The sequence below is a fragment of the Malaclemys terrapin genome, chromosome 1 (assembly GCF_027887155.1).
Source record: "Malaclemys terrapin pileata isolate rMalTer1 chromosome 1, rMalTer1.hap1, whole genome shotgun sequence".
In the NCBI taxonomy this organism is placed as follows: domain Eukaryota; kingdom Metazoa; phylum Chordata; order Testudines; family Emydidae; genus Malaclemys; species Malaclemys terrapin.
This window is the reverse complement of record NC_071505.1, coordinates 337,506,400-337,529,484: the sequence shown is the minus strand read 5'-3', so window position 1 is coordinate 337,529,484 and position 23,085 is coordinate 337,506,400. Positions and strand designations below refer to the sequence as shown.

Genomic DNA, 23,085 nt, shown 5'->3' with positions numbered 1-23,085 from the left:
GCCACCGCGGCCTGTCCCCGCCCCCCGGAAGTCAAGGGGCGGGACAGGAAGTATAAAGGCCAGGCCCCAGCGCTCAGTAGCTGGCCGGCAGCGGGAGAGGACAGACGCTGGTGCCCGAGCTCCCGCGGACCTGAGCCTGCCGAGAGCCCGGTATCCTGAGGAGGACTGGCCGAGCCGGCCGAGAGCCCGGTATCCTGAGGAGGACTGGCCGAGCCGGCCGAGAGCCCGGTACCCTGAGGAGGACTGGCCGAGCCTGCCGAGAGCCCGGTACCCTGAGGAGGACTGGCCGAGCCTGCCGAGAGCCCGGTACCCTGAGGAGGACTGGCCGAGCCTGCCGAGAGCCCGGTACCCTGAGGAGGACTGGCCGAGCCTGCCGAGAGCCCGGTACCCTGAGGAGCAGTCTGAGCTTCCCCCCGCCGAGGGCCCGACGGAGCCCATGATCTGTGACCCAGCAGACGGAACTCAGGAGGAGCAGGTACCCATGGAGGAGGAGATGGGAAGTGGCCCGGGGATAGCAGACCCCGAACCCATGTCAGTGTGTTGCGGTCAGGATCCCCACTGACTGCGCGGCAGACGGACTGCTGCGGATAGGGCCCCGGGCTGGAACACAGTGGAGTGGGCGGGCCTGTGTTCCCCCCTGCCACCCCGCGCCGGGTGGCAGTCTCTCCTCCTCCTTGTCCAAGGGGCCTGGGCCCGTGACAGACTATCCGTTGGCTGCCCTGCCCTGACCTAGGGCCTGGGCTAACCCAAACTGACCCAGCCCCTGCTACAAGGCCTGGGCCTCTGACTGACTATTGGTTTGCTGCCCCGCCCTGACCCAGGGCCGGAACTGTTAATTGTCTGCTCAGCCCCTGCATAAGGGCCTGAGCTCAGAACTGTTGTCTGCTCAGCCCCTGCACAAGGGCCTGAGCTCAGGACTGTTAATTGTCTGCTCAGCCCCTGCACAAAGGGCCTGAGCTCAGAACTGTTAATTGTCTGCTCAGCCCCTGCACAAAGGGCCTGAGCTCAGAACTGTTAATTGTCTGCTCAGCCCCTGCATAAGGGCCTGAGCTCAGAACTGTTGTCTGCTCAGCCCCTGCACAAGGGCCTGAGCTCAGGACTGTTAATTGTGTGCTCAGCCCCTGCACAAAGGGCCTGAGCTCAGGACTGTTAATTGTGTGCTCAGCCCCTGCACAAAGGGCCTGAGCTCAGGACTGTTAATTGTGTGCTCAGCCCCTGCACAAAGGGCCTGAGCTCAGGACTGTTAATTGTGTGCTCAGCCCCTGCACAAAGGGCCTGAGCTCAGGACTGTTAATTGTGTGCTCAGCCCCTGCCCAAAGGGCCTGAGCTCAGAACTGTTAATTGTGTGCTCAGCCCCTGCCCAAAGGGCCTGAGCTCAGAACTGTTATTCGCTTTGTAGCGGGGCGGCCTGGCTTCCAGGCGCCCCAGGAAGGGACGAGCCCCACCCCGGAACTACTACACCCTTCTATGACATGGAGTGATTGGACAGGCTTTCAGAAGAACCCGCTTGAGACAGGATTGCAAGCAAGAGCCAAACACAGAAGCGGATTGGCAGCCTTTCCTGCCAGGCTTATAGTTCTAGCCCCATTTCTGTACATGCCTGAGAACTTCAGGGCTTGTGCTAAACCCACTCAGGCATGAACGATTTGCAAAACAAAGGGGCAATTATGACCTTAATGCTTGTCACAGTGCGGAAAGCCATGGCAGAGAGAGAAAGCATTGTTGCTGAGGGGTTTAAAATTCAAAGATGCAATTATTCCTTTGTTGTGGGTTAAGGCGGGCATGGGGGGGGGTTGCAAATATTACAGCATCATAAGTATTAGACACAGGGGACAGACTGGATGACCTTATTTCTAACAGAGCAGTTTGTTTTCTTATGATGTCAGTCACAGTGTTTCTTATGTAAGGAGCAAGGCTCTCCTCAGGCCCCAAGAAACAGCGAGGCTGTTATTTGCTGAGAGCCTGTCATGTATTCAGTGTATTCAGTGCCGTCCGTCCAAGCTAGAGACACAGCCCAGCCGCCAAGGAATCGATCCTCTGGAGACAAGACAGATCGGACATGCTGGACACCACTCGCTCAGATCTATGGAACTTCTAACTTGCTAACCGGCTTTGAGGAAGAAGCGTGTTTTAAGGTGTTGGTGTTTGTGTGTCCCTGAAGAAGGATGGATGTGGGGGAGAAATGGACTACCTGAGCTGCCACTCCTGGCACTAGGGCTGCCATGAATGTCGCTGTTCAGGGCAACCCCGCGTGTATTCCCCCTCCATAGTCCACCAACGGCACCCACTCCTAGTCTCCTGCCTCCTCAGCCATCACTTCTCTTGGGTGGAGACCTCTCTCCTGACCAGGGTTTTCCAGGCTGCACAGTTCCCTGCCTACAGTGGGATATTCTCAGCAAGCCAGACTGCCTAAACAGGCCAACGTCTGCATTTTGCTTTCTCTCCAGAGACTATGAACAGCTGTAATTGCCAGCAAGTTACCACACAGCTCTTTATAAGCAAGCACATTTGTTCTTAAGGTGAAAGCATTGCAGAGAAAACATTAAAAACAATACAAGAACCAACATGCATGCTAATAAACTTAGCAGAGATCACCCCAACCCCAGCCATGGGCTTTGGCAGGAGTCAGTCCTTCAAACCCCACAAAGTATTTTTGTAAGGTTTCAAGTTGATAACAGCCTTAGCTCAGAAGTAGCACCCCCGTGAATAGTTCAGTCTTTCCTTTATAAAGCATGGGCCTTTGATGTTGGCCTCAAGTAACAGGTGATCAGCAGACAGTGGCTCACTCCTCAGAGCACAGTTTCAAAAGGCAGGGGGAGCGGTTCCTACCAAGAGGTGGGGAATTTGCATTCACCTCCTCCTAGATATTCCCCAGGAAAAAACACTTAACCCATTTTGTTCCAAGGGTCCAGTCTTGTCTGGCATATCCAGTACAGTTGTTTGAACCCCCAGGTCTCACATCTGACACACCTTCCCCCTCAAGAGGTTACGTACAATCCTGGCCCACAATAATCCATAATCCATTCGTTACATACAATGGACACCAAAGATACTTAGACTTAATTCAATAAGCTCTCCCTAGGATATCCCTGGAGAAGGGGAGAGGTGGGCTGCCTGAGCTGCCATACCTGGCACTAGTGCTGCCATGAACTCTACCCTGACCCCTGCCTAGGGCAGCCTCCAGAAGACACATCTCAGCAAGCACAAATGGGGCAGAGGATATGACCCATGTCCTGTTCCCCACTGCTATTGCATATTTGTATATAGTGATGAGCTGCTGAAGTTGCAACAAGGGGCTCCTATAACAATCCCTCCCATTAAGCCCCGATACAGCTATCCCTCCCCTCCCCCCGAAGTGCAGGGCCGCAGTAAAATCAGTGGGGCTCTGACTGGTGCACATGGCTCAGTGTCTTAGGCTGTTTAGAAGCCCCATGTAGCAAGGACGCAGGTGTCGGCAGAAAGGACAGGTGAGACCTCATTTGGAGTACTGTGTGCAGTTCTGGTCTCCCATGTTTAAAAAAGATGAACTCAAACTGGAACGGGTGCAGAGAAGGGCGACTAAGATGATCAGAGGAATGGAAAACCTGTCGTATGAAAAGAGACTAGAGGAGCTTGGGTTGTTTAGTCTGACAAAGCGAAGGCTGAGGGGGGATATGATTGCTATCTTCAAATATATCAGAGGGGTTAATACAAGGGAGGGAGAGGAATTATTCCAGCTTAGTACTAATGTGGACACGAGAACGAATGGATATAAACTGGCCGGGGGGAAGTTCAGGCTTGAAATTAGACGAAGGTTTCTGACCGTCAGAGGGGTGAAATATTGGAACGGCCTTCCGAGGGAAACGGTGGGGGCGAGGGACCTGTCTGGTTTTAAGATTAAGTTAGATAAGTTTATGGAGGGAATGGTTTAATGGTAAAACATAGTAGCCAAGGAAAACCAAGCAATGGTACATGAATAGCATAATGGCCAACAAGGGTCAGGCTAGAGACTCTTGCCTATATGCTCGGGGTATTACTGATCGCCATATTTGGGGTCGGGAAGGAATTTTCCTCCAGGGTAGATTGGCTGAGCCTCTGGAGGTTTTTCGCCTTCCTCCGCAGCATGGGGCAGGGATCACTAGCAGGAGGGTCTCAGCCGATTGAAGTCACTAAAACACAGGATTGGGGACTTCAACGGCAGAGTCCAGGGAAGGGTCTTGCGGCCTGCAGCATGCAGGGGGTCAGACCAGATGATCATAATGGTCCCTTCTGACCTTAAAGTCTATGAGCTGGGGCTCCTTGTCATTCATTTTCTCCCTCAGACAAAAGTTCTTTGTCATAACCTCAAGCAAGGAAGGGAGGCAGCATGACTGGGCAAACAAGCATTGGTGCATTAAGTGTGCTTGCTGGAAGGGTCCACCCCTTGATACAGAGTATATTGACAGACTGATGTAAGAGCTATGGGCACTCTGAAAATCAGTCTGTTTTAGGGTGTCTCAAGGCACACAAAAATTGAGGCACACAAAATTGTTACCTATTTTTGAAAGTCTTGGCCTATATCCCCATCTCTCCCATTTGCACAAAGCAGAGCACAGAGGTTCCAGGTGGAGGCTGCACCTGTAGAGCATAAAGCAGAACAACTGTACCTTTTTTATTCATTCGGAAGGCATGCAAAGCCACTGGCCAAGACAGAAGGACCATGACTGCTATTGCACCTATGTGGAGATAGGGAGCTGTGACCTGGAAGGGAGACAAGAGGATTGCTGTGAAAAGCCAATTTATGGAAACAAACAGCGCTCCTAATACTGACATAGTTGAGCTAGTGCACCACACACAAGGGATACTGCTAGAGGTACAGGCAGTTTTCCCCCAATCTTACACTTGGCTTGGGCCCTTTGAGAACTTCGTGGTAGGTCAGCTGAAGTACACTGACGTGATCCTCAAGAGTCCATCAAGCCTGCTCCTGTGTCAGCCAAAGAGGATGCAGGATAGCAATGCAAGGCTGAGTGCACCATCCTTTCCCCCAGGGGCTGAGTGCACCATCCTGAACTCAACTTCTTCTCTCAGTCTTGGTTCTTATATGGCCCCTCATCACCGTAGTACCTGAGTGTCTTCCACCAGACAGTCAGGCCATTCCAGCTAGAGTCAGTTTCAACACTACATTATGAACATCACCAGTTATGAAGATCACACCACTAATTGCACGATGACTCACTTGAATGGTAACGTTTAATATCCAACTGTACTATCATACTAGCTAGTATAACTGCAGCAGCTGATTACTCCAAATATGTGTCTAATGCTTTTTCCAATCTCGCTAGACTACTTTATTAGCCTCACTAATATTCTGCAACAGCCAGTTCCACAAATTAATAATGTACTTCATAAGAAGTATTTACTCTTATTTATTTAAACAAAGCACTTGATCTCAGACTAGAGTGTTTAGGTCCATTGTATTTAGAGCTAATTGTATTTCTATTTATTTGTTTGTTTCAGCTTCAAATTTGTAACCTTGGGAATATTCTTCATGCTTTACTAACACCAAATAACTGATTTATCCGATTACTGTTTTTGAAGGACAGCTCTAGCAATTGTAATTGATTTCTTTGATTGTAAAGGTTAAACAAGCACTCAAAAGCTCAGATGCTTCTCTGAATTTATCATAAATGTGCAAAAGTGGGATGGAAAGCTGAAAGAAATATCCTGGTTTTTGGCACAATGGGAAATATTGGGCAAGATTTTCCACTGAGTTATATGCTGGTATGACTCCATTAAAGTCAAGAGAGTCAGTCCAGCAAAAAACTAGAGTAGCAGACAATCTGACCCATAGTGAAATCTGAAATTACCAAGGTATATGGTAGGGAAAAAACATTATCCAAATGTAACATGATTGTATGTTGCATCCACAAAAGCACCAAAGCAGTCGTAACCATTTTGCCAGCTGTGACGTTGTGCAGTCTATATGGTTTTATAAAAATATAAGTGAATATAATGTAACTGGGATATGCTTCATGCAAAAGGTCTCTTGTAAGGTATCATTACAAAGCTCATAATCTACTGAGTGTGATCATCCTATTTGTAGAAATGTACCACTCTTGTATCTAAAACTAGAAATATAAAACATAACTCTGAGGGCCTATTGTAATTATGTCAAGTGTGGGCCATTAAGGATGGTTTGGAATCTTGATGACTCCCATTGTCTGCAGATGGCTGTATTTACCTGTGAGTCTTCCTGTATATGTGTGTGCTGGCAAGAGAGTAATGAAGTCTTGCAGTGACATGTGATCATGTCACCTGAACTGGAATCCATCTTTAACCTGGTGCTTTTCCAGTGAGGAGGGGTGGAAACCCAGAGGGACAAAGGGTTCCCGCCTTATGCAAAAGATATATAAAGGGGTGGAAGAGAACAAGGGGGAGAGGAGCCATCATGAAGAATCCCCTAGCTGTCACCTGAGCTGCAACAAGAGCTGTACCAGGGGAAAGAATTGTGCCCAGGCCTGGAAGGTGTCCAGTCTGAGAAAAAACTTACTGAAGCATCTCTGAGGGTGAAATTATCTGTATTCAGTTTGATTAGGCATAGATTTGCGCATTTTATTTTATTTTGCTTGGTGACTTACTTTGTTCTGTCTGTTACTACTTGGAACCACTTAAATCCTACTGTCTGTATTTAATAAAATCACTTTTTAGTTAGTAATTTATGCTCAGAGTATGTATTAATACCTGGGGGAGCAAACAACTGTGCATATCTCTCTATCAGTGTTATAGAGGGCGAACAATTTATGAGTTTGCCCTGCATAAGCTTTATACAGGGTAAAACGGATTTATTTGGGTTTAGACCCCATTGGGAGTTGGGCATCTGAGTGCTAAAGACAAGCACACTACTGTGAGCTGTTTTCAGGTAAACTTGCAGCTTTGGGACAAGCGATTCAGACCCTGGGTCTGTGTCTGGAGCCAGACGGGAGTGTCTGGCTCAGCAAGACACGGTGCTGGAGTCCTGAGCTGGCAGGGAAAACAGAAGCAGGGGTAGTCTTTGCACATCGGGTGGCAGCTCCCAAGGGGGTTTCTGTGATCCAACCCGTCACACCAGCCATGGTAGAAAATGTTTTTAACACCTTCCTCATGTCCAGCAGCCAAGCAAAACCAAAACCAAAACCAAAAAAGGAAGAAAAACTCAGTCAGCCAATCAGTTGAGGAGAGGGGAAGAGAAAGGCTGGCCAAAAATGCCCAGCAGCACAGCGGTGTGGTAGCGTTCCCTGGAAGTTGGCACCCATGGTGCTGGCCCTGCTTGCCTGCCCCTAGAACTGGCCATCTGCATCCCTCTACTGGCTAATCCATATACAAACTAGCAGCCTACTATGGATGAAAGCTAATGGAGTTCCTCCTTTAGATGAAGCGGTAGAGGTGTCTCCAGCACTAGTTTCAAACTCTCCTGACAGCTTGTGGAAGGAATCATTGCATAAACATTGACAAAAACTTTTAAATAACATTTTAGTTCAAGTTTGATTCCAGAAATAGGTAACAGCGGATGCTGGCTCGTTTTTTCTGAACAAGTTTAGTCCAATCCTATTTCTGAACCCAAGGACATTCGATGGAAGATATTTTCTAGAACTGGCTCGTAAATGCTATTTTCCTATCACAGGAAATTTTGACATTTCAGAATTAGTTTCCAATCCAAATCAGAACAGAAAGTGGAAATAAAAAATATCACACAACAAAAAATTCTAAAAGGTTTGAATTGTAAACACGGAAACAATTTTTTTAAATACTTTTGATCGAAACAATTCAGCATTTCAAAATGAAAAATGGAGTTTCTGATTGACATTCTGAAACTAAACAAAATTTTTCATCCCCATTCCCCCGAATCAGAAAAAAAATATGTAGTCAAAATGGACATTTTATGGAAAATTTTGATTTTGATGACACCGCATCCCTGCCAGAAAAATTGTATGTGAAAAAAAATCAGCTGTTTCCATATTTTCCATCTATTTCCAGTTAAAGCTTTTGTTAACAAGTTGTCTTTTTTTTTTTTTTTTATGTAGAGCTTCCATGCTCTTACCTGAAATGACAGGCGGACAGTTTTCCATCGAACTCCCCACAGTTTAGAAAATACACTAATGGCAGCTATGGAGAAGCCCAATACCAAAAAAGTTCCAATCTGCAGAGACAAATAGGATATTGCCTGGCTTCAGAATTAGCGTATGACAATTGCAATTCATATTTCTGTGTACACTACGGTTAGCTACTCTTGTATGTGGGTTATAAAGATGACTTGGATTCCATAGGCATAGAGTATTTTCTATCTTTATGAGCCTGATCATCTGAACTGACCTAGTTGAATTAGGTTAGGTCTACACTACATTGTAAATCTGGCCTCAGACTCAGGTTTGAGCCCAAATGGACCCCAACCATTCATACACAAATCTTTCTGACTCAGGTCAGCCAGCACTCAGGACCCAGGTCCTAATACACAGCTGGGGGAGGAAGGGTCCAAGCCCGAGTCCCTCTGTGACTCAGATCCAAGCCCTGTCATTTTGCAGTGTGGACACAGCTCAGAAGGTCTGCATGGTGGAGTACGGATGTTAGCATGGCTGTCAGACCCCCAAGTCCAGCAATCGCAAACCCAGGTTTACAATGCAGTGTGGACGCTAACGCATAGGCTTGGAAACACCAAGTCCACAAATGTGGGTTCCACAGACGTGAGTTTATAATTCAGTGTAGACATACTCTTAGAGGCAAAGAGACCTCTAAGGAGAAACACTGAGTGACAGATCTGTTGTTAATAATGGCTAGGTTATCTCTTTGGTCAGGGATGCTACCCCATGTTCTGGGTGTCTCTAAGCCTCTGACTGCCAGATGCTGGGACTGGATGATAGGAGATGGATCACTTGATAATTGGCCTGTTCTGTTCATTCCCTCTGAAGCACCTGGCATTGGCTATTGTTGGAAGACAGAATACCGGGCTAGATGGACCATTGGTCTGACCCAGTATGGCCATTCTTATGCTATCGATTTTGGCCAAGGATGGCTCAGGTCAATCACCTACTGCATGTCAGCGCTGCAATGTAAATGCAGGCTTCAAACTCTGGCTCAAGCCTAACCCCCTTTCCGTATACACACCAATCACAGTAACCCAGGGTTTGGACCTAAGGTCCCAGGACTCCACGGGGCGGAGGGTCCGAGCCTGACTCAAGCTGGTAGCCAGGGTTCAAGCCCTATTGCTTTGCAGCATAGATGCAGCCCCACTGTGAGTCTGCTCTGGGAATCTGCCCAAAGTATCCCATAATCCCACGGGCAACTTTCTTTGTTCTCCAGACAGTCAAGTTTGGTGGCTAGTCAAAGGGCTACAGCGGCCACATTGGGGGATGGTGCTAGGAAGTCTGGGATATGGGTGGTTGGACTTGGGCCTGCATAATGTGAACATGCTGGAGCCTCAGGCTGGAACTCAGGGTTCAACAATTCCTAACCTGGAGTTACAAATGAGTGTAGATTCTCAAGCCCTAGGTCAGGAGTCAGCAACCTTTCAGAAGTGGTGTGCCGAGTCTTTATTTATTCACTCTAATTTAAGGTTTCCCGTGCCAGTAATACATTTTAACGTTTTTAGAAGGTCTCTTTCTATAAGTCTATAATATATAACTAAACTATTGTTGTATGTAAAGTAAATAAGGTTTTTAAAATGTTTAAGAAGCTTCATTTAAAATTAAATTAAAATGCAGAGCCCTCCGGACCGGTGGCCATGACCTGGGCAGTGTGAGTGCCACTGAAAATCAGCCCGCATGCCATCTTTGGCACGTGTGCCATAGGTTGCCTACCCCTGCCCTAGGTTAACAAACCCAGGGTTGGCTAACCCCAGTTCTACTAACCCTGGGCTTACATTGCAGTGTTGACATACCTGCTATTAGCTGGCTCAGGGCATCACAATGTCATAAACTGAAATTATGAGGGGGTGCTAATATCACCTGTAATCCATCCTGATTTTTTCGGTCTCTGGGTGATTTTACCAGTGAATTTTAGGGTTCGATTGGCTGACTTGGAGAATTACATTCTCTGTCTACCCAGGAGCACATGCAAAAATGATCAGCAGCAGTACACACTTCCTCATGCTGCTCCCTACCACATGTACTCCTAAATCAATTGGAATTAAGAGCACTAATTCTCACTTTCTGTCTGCAGAGATGTCAGCCATTTTGTTTACAGAGTCACTGCAGCCAGTTACAAAGGAGATGCATACATTGTGCTCTCTCCTGAAGCCTTTCCTTTTGTTTTTGTTGTTTAAATTCCTTAGCCTTGAAGAGAATAGTCAAGTTAGACTGAAAATGTGTTTTGGTCTTTGGGTAGAGAACCATCCCATAATTGACCTTAATTGTTGTAAAGTGTGGCTACAAAAGTTGCTGGAATGACTCAAATATCCCACCTTGTGACTCCAGTGCAGGTACAACTGCTGACCTTCTGATAGCAAACACACTGCTAGAACCTGGGAAATCAAATGGAAAACCATCACATTATAACATGGTTAAACACTGCCCAGTGACTTCAGGCCTCAGGATCAGAGATCTGCGTAGGCAGATGTAGAATTATATTGCATAGAAAAGTCACTTTGAATGAAAATTCCCAAATCTGATATTGCACAAGGAGAAACCATCTATGTGCTATACCAACAAAGCCTGGCTGGGATGATTTAGTTGGGGATTGGTCCTGCTTTGAGCAGGGGGTTGGACTAGATAACTTCCTGAGGTCCCTTCCAACCCTGATATTCTATGATTCTATGATTATAACACTATTTTCTTCCCATTCTTCTCATTATGTCAGTTTGGACTTGGGATGTACACAGTTCAATATGACCCTAATCAGCCCGAATCTGTCTGACCACCACTCCCTATTAACCAAAAGTCAGTCATGCTCCCTGGTAGCAAATGTGCACTGTCCTCTACATACCCACTCATCCAAACCCACAAGCTTCTGGAGATTCCCGTTGTCTCAGTAACCCACACGGACACAGCAGATCCATAAATCTGAGCACTGTTTGAACTACAGGCCCCAGTCCACCAGCTTAGAGGCAGCAGAAGAATCATAAACCTCTCCATGTGGTGTAGCCACCAGAGGAGGACAAATAGCCACACTGCGTTAGCATGTGGTTACATCTTCAAACCCCTTTGGTTGATCAGGTTTGTACTGGATATAGGAAAATATGATCTATTGCCCTTAGCACCACTAAGACCTTTATTCTTCTACCCAAGTCTGGAATTATACTATAATTAGACCATCTCTATCCAACTTTCGGGGCGGGGAGGAGGGAGGAGAAAATTGGTCTGGGAAACGGATGGCTGTTGAATTAATTGATGGATGTCTGGAAAAATTACACTGAAGTGGACCGATGGAGAGGATCTTTGCACAGACAGTAAGTGCTTTGTTGTGCGATGCTTTGCTCAGCGAGAGGGGACTGGTGGAAAGAAGAAAGTTTGCAGCAGTGATTCAGAATAAGTGAGGAGAAGGCCGGGGCGCTGTGGTCGAGATTAGTCATTCAGGGAGATGACAAAACACTTCCAAACAAAACCAGTGCACCTAGAGCTGGCTACCAGTCACACAGAATTGTTCCACTCAAACGAGGGCTTCAGTGTGTTCAGTTCTTGGATGGGACAAGCCATCAAGGTAGAACATCAAGGCAGAAACTTTGCTGATCTGCTTCCCTACTGGAATCATGCGCATCACATGATAGGGAACAAATGGACAACATGGCGGCGTTACTAGGAACCTTGGCCAAAACCACTTCCCACAGAAATCTCACAGCTTTTTCCATGACAGAGACCATGGAAGTTCAAGTTGGCATAGTTCAAAGTCAAAATAAGACACTACCCCTCCACCCCCCCATCAGTTGGGGGCAATTAACCATTGAAAAAGATTGCCAAATGGAGTGGTAAATTCTCCATCCCTTGGAGTCTTTATGTCATGGCTGGATATCTTTCTTAACAATATTCTATAGTTCAACCACCAGTGGCTGGGTTAGACACAGGAATCACTGCATGGAAAGTCTATAGCCAGTGTTATGCAGGCGGTCAAAGTAGATGATCATTATGGTCTCTTCTGGCCTTCCCAGCTATGAAATCTATTAGATCTCTCTCTCTTCATTGATCAGCACATTGACCTAGGTTGGTTCAGAAGTAGACCAGACCCAGGTAGGGAAACAAGCTTGGTTTACTGCAAAATATCATGTACTGCCTTTCACCAAGCACTCAATTATGGCAATGAAGATATTTACAAGGGTAAGGTGTCAGAGTAAGACAGACAGGGATAGTTCTGTATATGTTATCTACTAATTACAGAGAGTATTAGGAGCTTGAACTCCTGGGGCCTACTAGCAACTCTGCCAGTGACTTGCTGTGTCTCCTTGGGCAAGTCATTTAACTTCCCTGGGCATCAGTTTGCCCATCAAGCATAATATATTAAACTACCCTTCAGGGCTGTTGTGTTGAAAGGCTGGATTACTTGCACTGGAGATCTCTGGATGAAAGAACAGGACCATACCGTCAGGAATACAGATTTATGGGAACACATGTTCTTTGCCAGAGGACTGTTTTAGTTCTCTCACACATTTCCTCTTGACCCAGACCCAAAGACAGAACTGGACCCTACATTGCTGTACCAATTCTCTTCTGCTCCTGGATGCTGCACTCACCCACGCTGCCTCTGTTGCTTCTTTCGCCATGGACAGGCACCCAGAAGGGGTGTATATTAGACAGGCAGGTAGAAAAGGGAATTCCTGGCCAGGGGAGGCAGGGCAGGACTGGCTCTGGCTGAGAGTCCCAATGAAGCCCCTTCCCCTGACCATCCATATACTCTTCTTCCTCCCTGTCACAGTGCTCCTATAGGTCTCCTCAAACTCTTCAGAACTGGACAACTGAGAGTTTGGTATTTTCCGTTGTTCTGGAGGGTTAAAATGTGGCTTAACAGCCCTGTTTTTAGGCACACGTACTGCAAGGCACTTCTTGTCGCCCTGCAGCTTCAGAGACCCCAGGCCCTGAGCCAAGTCTCAAGCCATTCTAATTAATCCCCCTTCACACAGAAAAGACAAAATCTTGGCCAGTCACACTCGCGTGCACGCACACACACAGGCTGCATCAGCAAGGGAGCTTCATTGCTTAAAGCTGATCTGGCAAAGGGAAATATCAGTGTTGTGCTCTCTCTTTTACATGTTCAGGCTTTCTAAAGAAAACCTAGAATTAATAGAATTAATTCTTAGTATTATTTTTCTCTGAGTTTTTAATCTTGGAAATCCTTACACATGTGATAAATGTCATGTCACATCTTCCCTGCCTTGGAAGACCTACTGAATGGCTGTGGGAGCTTATCCATCTTTAACAGAGAGAGATTTTCTTCCAACTGTTGGTTAGGCATGTGAGTTAAACAGGCATTAATAAAAAAACAGCAAATGGAGAAGTTAAACACTCTTGCAGAAAACCCTTTCATTTAATCAGGCTTCACCTTCCTGGGTAGCTCTGATAACATAATCCTGCTAGTTTTCTAGTCCTCCATAGTATTTCTTCCTGGAAAAACAGGTAGACTAGACATGAGGTGCTAAAAAAAAAGCTGCAACCACCAAAACATCCTCACACTTTTTGAGGTGGAAAGGAACCCTTCAGACTACATCTATAAAAATAAAAACCCCCTCAAAGAACAAAAAAACCAAAAAGAGAGTGTGGCCACAAATCCATTTTATTTTCCTTCACAGGCCACTTTGAAGGCCAGGAGTTGCCTCTTGGCAATGGCTCACAGCACACACTGTAGGCCTTGTCCACACCAGAAAGTTGTCCCATTTTAACTAAATCGGTATAGTTAAAGGGGGAAACCTTCCCTGATGTGGATCCAGTTATATCAGTAAGTATCAGAGGGGTAGCCGTGTTAGTCTGGATCTGTAAAAAGCAACAGAGGGTCCTGTGGCACCTTTAAGACTAACAGATGTATTGGAGCATAAGCTTTCATGGGTGAATGCCCATCCGACGAAGTGGGCATTCACCCATGAAAGCTTATGCTCCAATACATCTGTTAGTCTTAAAGGTGCCACAGGACTCTCTGTTGCTTTTTATCAGTATAGAGGTGCCTTATACTTGGTACAGCTATTCCTGTATAAGAAGGAGAATAAGGCTTTGTCTACACTGCCAATTGAACGACAAAACTTTTGACGTTCACAGGTGCTTAAAAAAAGCCCCCCCCCCCCCCCCCCCCCCCGAAAGACAAAAGTTTTGCTGCAGCAAGTGGCAGTGTAAACGGCTCATTGTCGGCAGGAGCGCTCTCCTGTCAACAATGCAAGCCCCGCTCGTAGGGGGTGGAAGTATGTTGGCCGCAAAAGTGCCAACAAACAGCATTTATACTGCCTGACTTTTAGCAACATGGTTGTGTCGACACAGCCGTGTCGCTAAAAGCTGTGTAGTGTAGACAAAGCCTTAGCTATAAGGCACCTCTAGGGTGAAACCTTCTTAGGAGATGGAGGTTGATAGGTGTGAACTCACCCTTCAGTTAACAGAACTTCAATTAAGCATAAGCCTCCCTAAGACAAAAGGTGTGCGAACCAGTCCACAAGTTTTTAGTGAGTATTGTTTTGTGTGGGTGGGTGGGAGGGCAAAACATAAAGAGCAGGCAAGAAAGAGTGGAAAGAGAGACAGCCTGAAGGAGCATCTGAAAGCCCGGTGGCTGACACAGGAAGAAACCTGGGAAGAGGTTTTTGGGTGAGGGGTGCAGGCTAAAAGAGTGCTCTAGGTGCCGTGAGCAAAAGGAGCTGTTTCCTGCTGTTTGATTCCTTCTGAGTTCAGTGATACAGAACTTTGTACACTCTTCATATCTAAACAAAACTGCAAAAACATACCTGATTACCTCCAATTTCTACTCCCGCCTGGAACACCCATAGGGCCCCAAACTTTGACTAGCCACTTGGGTCAAAAGGTGCAACAATACCAATGGCCTTGTCTACACTTAAAAGGGTTTGCTAGTGTAGAGCTATACTGGCAACCCCCACTTTGCAGTGATGCGTAAAAACAGGTGTCTCAAACTCCATTTACCTTAGGGCCAGTGCCAGTCCTCAAATCCTCCCAGTGGGCCAATAATGTCACTGAAGATGGTGTTCAGAAAAGAAAACGTTTATATTGTATTTTTTATTTCAAACTTCTTAGAAATAATAAAACTATCATACAACTTTATACAATTCTTCACCTGCCAGAGAGTTTTAGTGTTTGCCAGACACCTGGGCAACGCTTCAGTTCTGTCAGTTTGTTGATGTTTGGCCTCAGTGACTGAGCAGTTGAAACCTTCGGGATTGCAGTGCGTCGGATAGTTGTGTTCGGTATTTTGACTTGTTTATAGTCATTGTGGAAAAAAGTGACGCTGCCTCCATGACTGATTCTGCCTGGCAACTAATGATGCTGCCTCCATGGCTGACTCTACCCGGCGACTAGTGATGGTATCTCTGTCCCTCTCCCCCAGCCAATGGGAGCTGCAGGGGGCGGCGCCTGCAGCAGACATTGCCAGCAGCATGTCTGCCTGCATCTCTCGTCCGCAGTGGGGAGGTTCTCAGGCTGCAGATGGCCCGTGGGCCAGGACTTTGAGAACCCTGCTTAAAACAGTTCCCTGAACGCAGTAAGTTATATTGGCAAAAGGACTTTTTGCTGGTATAACTGCATATTCACTAGGGTTTTTGCCAGCACAGCTCTGTTGTTAGGGGTGTTATTTTTCACACTCCTAATGGAGATAGCGACATAGACAAAAAATGTAAGTGTACACTTAGCCGTGTCTACACTACAGCGGCACAGCAACAGCACAGCAGCTGTGTCTCTGAAGTGCTGTAATGTAGACACTTCCTACTTCAACAAAAGAGGTTTTTCCATCCATGTAGGCAATCCACCTCTCCAAGAGGTTGACCTACCTGCATCTACAGTGGCGGCTAGTTTGACCTAACTATGGCGCTCACGGCACAACGTTTTTCACAGCCCTGAGCAACATGCCTCGGCTGATCTAATTTTTAGGTGTGGACCAGAACCAAGCTAATCCAACTGTGTCCACATTAGCGGTTGTAGTGATGTAGTAAAAAAAAAAGTCACCCACCTAACCAATATAGTCATACTGGTATAGAGCCTGTGTAGCCAGGCCTAAGGGTTTGATACTGCAAGTCAATCTATTTCCAAAACGTGGGAATTCATGTCTCACCTTTTAGAGCTGTCACACGCTCAGAGATGCTTGTCAGTCAATGAACAGTATCGGTGACCTATGCCCTGCAGCGGTTCAGCTGCATTGTGCCCTTAGAAAAATACTTTGGGGTCGGGGGGCAGAAAAGGTCTGCTTTAATCGCGGGCTCTGACTGAAGCAGTTCTGGACGGTTATGTCTGTGGCAATAAAAGCGTTCACTTGGTTAGTACTAAACTGGAGCAATCCTGTGCTTGACAGAAGGAGTCAGATTTCAGAATTGCAGCGGTAAAGTGCAGGGAGCTGTTTCTTTCCCTCAACCAGAAATGGCAGCGTGTTTCGAAGCAGCAGTGGTATGGGTTTTTTTTCCTTGATTACTTTCTGTGTTCTTGTTTCCTTCTTATCCTAATCCTGTTTACTTCGGGGCTTATTGCCTCCCGGCACCCACCGCTCTTCCACATAGATGCATGGAGCAATATCACCAAATTAGACACAGTTCTGCAGCAAGTAGGGCAAGTGCCATTAGAAACACTCTGCAGCGGCTTCTGTAAAGCAATACAGTCCCGGACTAACTGGCACCTAGCTAGCTGAAGAGACACGTTAGGTATCCCTCTAGCTCCCATCACCACAGTATCTGAGCACCTCACAGTCTTTAATGTATTTGTCCCCTGTGTGGTAAGGCAGTGCTATTATCCCCATTTTAAGGTGAGGAACTGAGACACAGAAAGACTAAGTGACGTGACCAAGGTTGCACAGGAAGTATGCAGCAAAGCAGGGAATTGAACCTGGGTTTTCTAAACCCCAGGCTAGTACCCTAGCCACCAGGCCATCCGTCCTCTTGCATGGTGGTGTGTTGGGGTGGGTGAAGCTCTCACCCACCAATGCCTGTGATGGATCTGTTCTGTAGGTAATAGACCTCAGGATCTAGGGCATCAATGTGTTGCACCAACATCACCTTCATGAAGTATTTATATTTGCACCATTGCTAAGCAGGAGAGCGGTTACCGTTTTCCATTTATGTCGTGGTAGCACCTAAAGGCCACAGGCAAGTAGGGCCCCTATTTGCTGCCTTTTTTTATTTACAATGTTAGAATAAAATGTTATAATTTATTTGTACTACAGTAGTGCCCAGAGCCCAGTCGTGAATCAGGACTTCATTGTGCTAGGCGCTGTATAAACACAGAACAAAGTATGCTCCCTGTCCTGAACAGCTAACAATCTCCGTATAAGAGGAGAGGGACAACAGATGAATGCACAAATAGATGAGGACCAGCACAAGGAAATGAAGAGATAAGAATAATGTAGATCATTAGTGGCATAGATGAGACCCGGATGTAACCTCAGATCTGAGTCAAATATCTGAGACTAAACCAGTTTCTTGGGTTTTAGTTCTAGATCTAGAAGGTGGCCATTTTCTGAATCCATTTTGTTGTTAAGGTTTTTGCTTTGTTTTGTGGGAATGGGGGGTGGGGAGAGAAGATGGTAGAAATTTCAGGACAACAACATCTAGTCTTGTAACAGTTCCACCACTGTGAACAGTGGAAATCATGCAAGATCAGTGCCTCTTGCAATATGTCCACCTACTGTCGGACAAAAATCTCAGGAGATCAGTTAGGATCTCAGGAGATTTTTGAAAGGTAAGATCCCATCTGATTTTTGCAGTTGTGAGCATAATTTTCATGAGGGCTGTTTGTGAGGGTGTGCGCCCTTTTTGTTTAAATCTGTAGCAGGAAACCAGGCAGGGGAGGGACGGGGTATGTTTCTAATTAGAAGGTCTACAGTAATAGAGAGAGAAGCAAAACAGTTTTAGAGATAATGCTTTCTGCACTCTAATGAATGTCCTTGTTCAGGGTTAGAAGAAGAAAAGTGATTCTTTCTGTGATTCTTTACCATTGATGCTTGACTCAGTTTTTAATACTTTTGTGCTGTCAAACCCAAACTTTAGCCGAGACTAAATGTGGGATGCAAACACCATTTGCTTGGTCCATAACTTGCCCAGATAGCAAGTGTGAAAAATCAGGATGGGGGGGGGGGGTAATAGGAGCCTATGCAAGAAAAAGCCCCAAATATCGAGACTGTCCCTATAAAATCGGGACATCCGGTCACCCCACTATCAGGCAACAGCACTGTTTAAAGATAATGTTACTTACCAGTAACAGTGTGATGTAGGTAAACAAGACTGCAGCTAGAATCAGAAGAAGAACAGACCAGAGAAACCAGTGGCCTACGTTTCCATAGTTGTACCTAAAATGCAATAAAATCTTGTAAACTGTCTGCAATTATTAAGAGTTACATTTAAATAAATGTAAGTAATAAATTCCCTTCCATCCCCCCACACACCCCTCCTGAAGGAATACAGCTATGCATTTTCTACTAGGAGGAAAGTTCATCTAATGGAATCCACCTTCATAAAACTGGAGTGACCATAACACAAATGGCCAGGTAGGGATACAATGTATTTCTGTAAAAAGCAACAGAGAGTCCAGTGGCACCTTTAAGACTAACAGATGTGTTGGAGCATAACCTTTTGTGGGTGAATACCCACTTCATCAGACGCAAGTAATGGAAATCTCCAGAGGCAGGTATAAATCAGTGTGGAGATAACGAGGTTAGTTCAATCAGGGAGGGTGAGGTGCTCTGCTAGCAGTTGCTGTGAACACCAAGGGAGGAAAAACTGCTTCTGTAGTTGGATAGCCAATTCACAGTCTTTGTTTAATCCTGATCTGATGGTGTCAAATTTGCAAATGAACTGGAGCTCAGCAGTTTCTCTTTGGAGTCTGGTCCTGAAGGTTTTTTTGCTGTAAGATGGCTACCTTAACATCTGCTATTGTGTGACCAGGGAGGTTGAAGTGTTCTCCTACAGGTTTTTGTATATTGCCATTCCTGATATCTGACTTGTGTCCATTTATCCTCTTGCGTAGTGATTGTCCAGTCTGGCCAATGTACATAGCAGAGGGGCATTGCTGGCACAATGTATTTCTGAGCACTGGTCCAAGAGCATCGCTCAGACAAGCTTGCTGGTCCTGAGAGTATTGGATTGATCCAACAAAGTGTTTCTAATCCTGACAGGCTACACAATATTGGAATTTAATGACATCATTTGGAGTAATATCTTATTTCCCTGCCACATCCGCACCCCACTTCATCTTGACATTACTTAACTAGCCAATCCCTTACAAACTACTCGCCTTATGTGTCCCTTGGAATTCCTCGTTTTCACCTTTATATGAAGTCTTGGTTTCTACCACTAGCTTTTTAAGACAAGGCCCAACAACACAATATCAGAATTCAGCTTTCTTTGCAACTGGTCCATAAACATGATACTTCTGGCTGGGCTAGATGGTGCCTTTCCACAATGAACCACTCCATTCCCACCCCTTTAAACAACCAAAAATGCACCAATTTGGGGCTGGGTGGAGAAAGGCACAGGGGTTTTTTATTTACTTTCAGAACTCGTAAAGCACCCAGAGACCAAAATGTTGAGCCAAATATACTGTAAATGCCCAGATTAAGATTAGGAGAGGGGTGCTGCACAGACAGTTAGTGACCCAAATAAATAACAATGTTACAGTTTTCCTCCCAATCTTGGAGTTCACTGAACTCTGATTGGTTCTAGGTGTCTAATTTGCATGATCACTTCATGCATATTTCAGAATGCAAGGATTTGCATAGTCATCAGCTGATTATTTCTCAATTTGCTGTGAACAGGCAAATCGCTCAACTCCAATTGGCTATGATAATCCTTCTGCTCTGCTGGATTCAAAATTGAAGCTGTTTGACAAACACAAAGTTGCCTTCCCAGCTTGACCTTTTTAGATGAAGCAAAAAAAAACCAAGAGAAGAAGCACGGAAAAAAACAGTCTTTTTGTTCATTTCATTATATATATATATATGGAGATATACCTATCTCATAGAACAGGAAGGGACCCTGAAAGGTCATTAAGTCCAGCCCCCTGCCTTCACTAACAAGACCAAGTACTGATTTTGTTCCAGATCCCTAATTGGCCCCCTCAAGGATTGAACTCACAACCAGGGCCGGCTCCAGGCACCAGCCCATCAAGCTTGTGCTTGGGGCGGCACCTGGAGGGGGGCGGCGCGGCGCTCCGGCCCCCGGGGAGAGCGGGGCCACGGCCGGGCTCGCCGCCCTCCCCCCGGCGCTCTGGCCGCCCTCCCCCCCGGCGGGAGAGTGGCGAGCCCTGGCTGGGGCTCGCCGCCCTCTCGCCGCCCTGCCCCCTGTGCTCTGGCCGCCGGGGGGAGAGCGGAGCCCCCGCCGGGGCTCACCGCCCTCCTTCCAGGGCTCCGGCCCCCCTCCCCCCAGCCGCCGGGGGGAGAGCGGAGCCCCCGCCGGGGCTCGCCGCCCTCCCCCCGGGGCTCCGGCCACCCTCCCCCCCCCACGCCCTCCCCCCGGCCGCCGGGGGGAGAGCGGAGCCCCCACCGGGGCTCGCCGCCCTCCCCCTCCCCCCCCCCAGAGGGGGGGGGGGGCGGCCGGTGGCTTTTTTGCCTGGGGCGGCAAAAAAGCCAGAGCCGGCCCTGCTCACAACCCTAGGTTTAGCAGACCAATGCTCAAACCACTGAGCTATCCTTCTGCCCTCATCCCTCCCCTCTTCCCATGGTGCCTTTCCCTAGAGACAGGCAGGGCACATGTCCCCAGAACAATTGTTATGCTTGAATTACAAACATCTTTATATTGGAAAGGAAGGATGCTCTTGTGATTAAGGCACTAGACTGAGTCTCATATCTAGATTCAGTTCCAGGCTTTGCCACACACTTTCCATGTGACCTTGGGCAAGTCACTTTGCCGCAGTTCACCCATCTTCAAAATGGAAATAGCAATCCTTCCTTTCTTCCACTCTTTGTCTGTCTTGTTTATTTAGATTGTGAACTCTTTGGGCCAGGGACTGTCTCTCACTATGCGTGTGTACAGCACTGAACCCAACGGGGGCTTGACCTGGATTATGGGCTCTAGGTGCTACTGTAATACAAATAATGATAATCTACTCTGGGGTAATGCCAGTCCTTCCCACCCCACTCAGTTTTGAAGCCATGTAAGTAAAAGGTATAATAGATACTCAGGGGGCGAGAGCCTTACTGAGCTGTGGGGAGAAAGGGAAGGTGGCGGGAGGGAGGAAAATGGGGAGGTGAAGAGAAGAGGAGAGATAATGGATGAGCGTAGGAAGGGAAGACAGACCAAAGTGTTTTCTTTGTTTGCTGACAGCCCATTTTGACTTTTGTAGGTATTGTCTTTCGTTTCACAGATAGTTTAGGGCCAAGATTTTCACCCTTGGGGGCCTAAAGTCAGATTCCTAAATATATATTTACACCTCGAGCCTCCCAAAGCATCTCCGCTCTGGTGAAATTCAAGCCTCTTAAATTTAGATGGATTTCAGAGCCTGACTTTAGGTATCTGGATATGACAATGTTGGCCTTGATATTTCAATAAGCATTTCCATCTAACAACAACTTGAGGATACTTCCTGTTATAACCCGGGGATAACAGTACCCCATGGCAACAAACACCAGAGCCTTTGGCCTTGGATTGTATTTTCTGTAAAAACCTCACTGTTCTGCTTCTGAGTTTATTCAGCCCAGGAGACAGTCATTAGTTTGTAAACAGGCAGCACCCTCATGATATCCTCAGAATAAATTTCAGCCCTTCACATCTCCCAAGTGCCCTGGGTGCATTAACTAACTAACCATCACAGCCTGACCAGGGTAAGCAAGAATTAGCCCCAGTTTCCAGTTAGGAAAGGCGCCACACAGATTGATTAAGGATCTAACATGCTGAGCATCTCCTGTGAGAGGAGGACTCCTCGTTGTTTTTGCTGATACAGACTAACACAGCTACCACTCTGAATCCTGTGAGATGCTGAGTATTCTCAGTTCCCCTTACAGGCAATGGGGGCTTCTCACAGGACCATGCCCAACGCGATGTACCCAGCTTTGCACAGCTGGGTGTTGTCAGAGCTGAGAGAAGAACTCTGGCTTAGTCCCGTGCTCAGTATATTAGAACACGCTGCCCGACCTCATTACCCTTCCTTCCTCTCCAGGCAGACAACTGGCTATTGACAACCTAATTTCAAATGGGCGGGGGAGGAGGGAGAGTGTGGTACTTACCAGTCAAAGTTATTGTAGTCATTCTTTGCTTCCCCCCACATGTACAGAAAGACCAAAGAGAGGCAGAATGCTCCAACGAGAAACGGGAAGAACACACATTCCCACTGGAAATGGAGAGAAAGGCCAGGTGGTTAAAGCCTGGTTTACACAACGACGGACAACGTACACTGCAGGCATATTTTTGACCCTCAATTTATCCCAGATGCATGAGGCTTGGTGTCAGAATCACAGAAGTCAGAGATGGAAAGGACCTTGTTAGTTCACCTAGTCCAATTCTGTACTGGCAGAGAAACATTCCCTACAATTTATTCTTCAACGCTTTCTCTATCAGAGCTTTAGATCACTCATGTGACGGAGGCCTCCACCTCTTCCTGTAGGAGACGATCCCACAATCTACCTGCTCACACCATTTATAGTTTACCCTAATTTTTAGCTTAAATTTTCCTTTTCTTAATTCAATCCCATTACTCTTAGTTATATCGCCTGTTCTAGTGGCGCTCAGCATGAGAAAAAAATGAAGTAACTCTTTACAGTTGTCGCATTTGTTATTTATGTGTATTGCGGTAGCACTGAGGAGCCACAGCCATGGACCAGGACTCCATTGTGCTAGGCGCTGTACAAACACAGAACCAAAACATGGTCCCTTCTCCAGAGTCAGAGCGTAGTGTGATGTGAAAGTAAGGACAGAACTCCAAGTCACTACTCTGCAGATGTCCTGCAGCAGAACGTGGAGGCCGCTTGTGCCTGAATGGAGTGAGCTGTGATACGCCCAGGAGGGGGAAGCTTGGCTAGTTTGTAGCATTCTAAGATGTATCCTGAATCCCACTT

The 23,085-nt window shown here is 46.7% G+C and overlaps 1 protein-coding gene across 3 annotated transcripts in view; it reads right to left on the bottom strand.

Annotated features, from left to right (window-relative positions):
* The window catches only part of GDPD4 (glycerophosphodiester phosphodiesterase domain containing 4), an 84,711-nt gene that overhangs the window by 27,383 nt on the left and 34,243 nt on the right, over positions 1-23,085 (bottom strand). For 2 of the 3 annotated variants that reach the window (XM_054015807.1, XM_054015808.1), the window contains exons 3-7: positions 22,258-22,361; positions 18,294-18,387; positions 10,391-10,450; positions 8,036-8,134; positions 4,626-4,719 (exon numbers count right to left, since the gene is read on the bottom strand). In XM_054015807.1, the coding sequence (XP_053871782.1) occupies positions 4,626-4,719; positions 8,036-8,134; positions 10,391-10,450; positions 18,294-18,387; positions 22,258-22,361 (451 nt within the window). The remainder of the gene's footprint in view (positions 1-4,625; positions 4,720-8,035; positions 8,135-10,390; positions 10,451-18,293; positions 18,388-22,257; positions 22,362-23,085) is intronic. The other variant, XM_054015809.1, reaches the window with a different exon arrangement.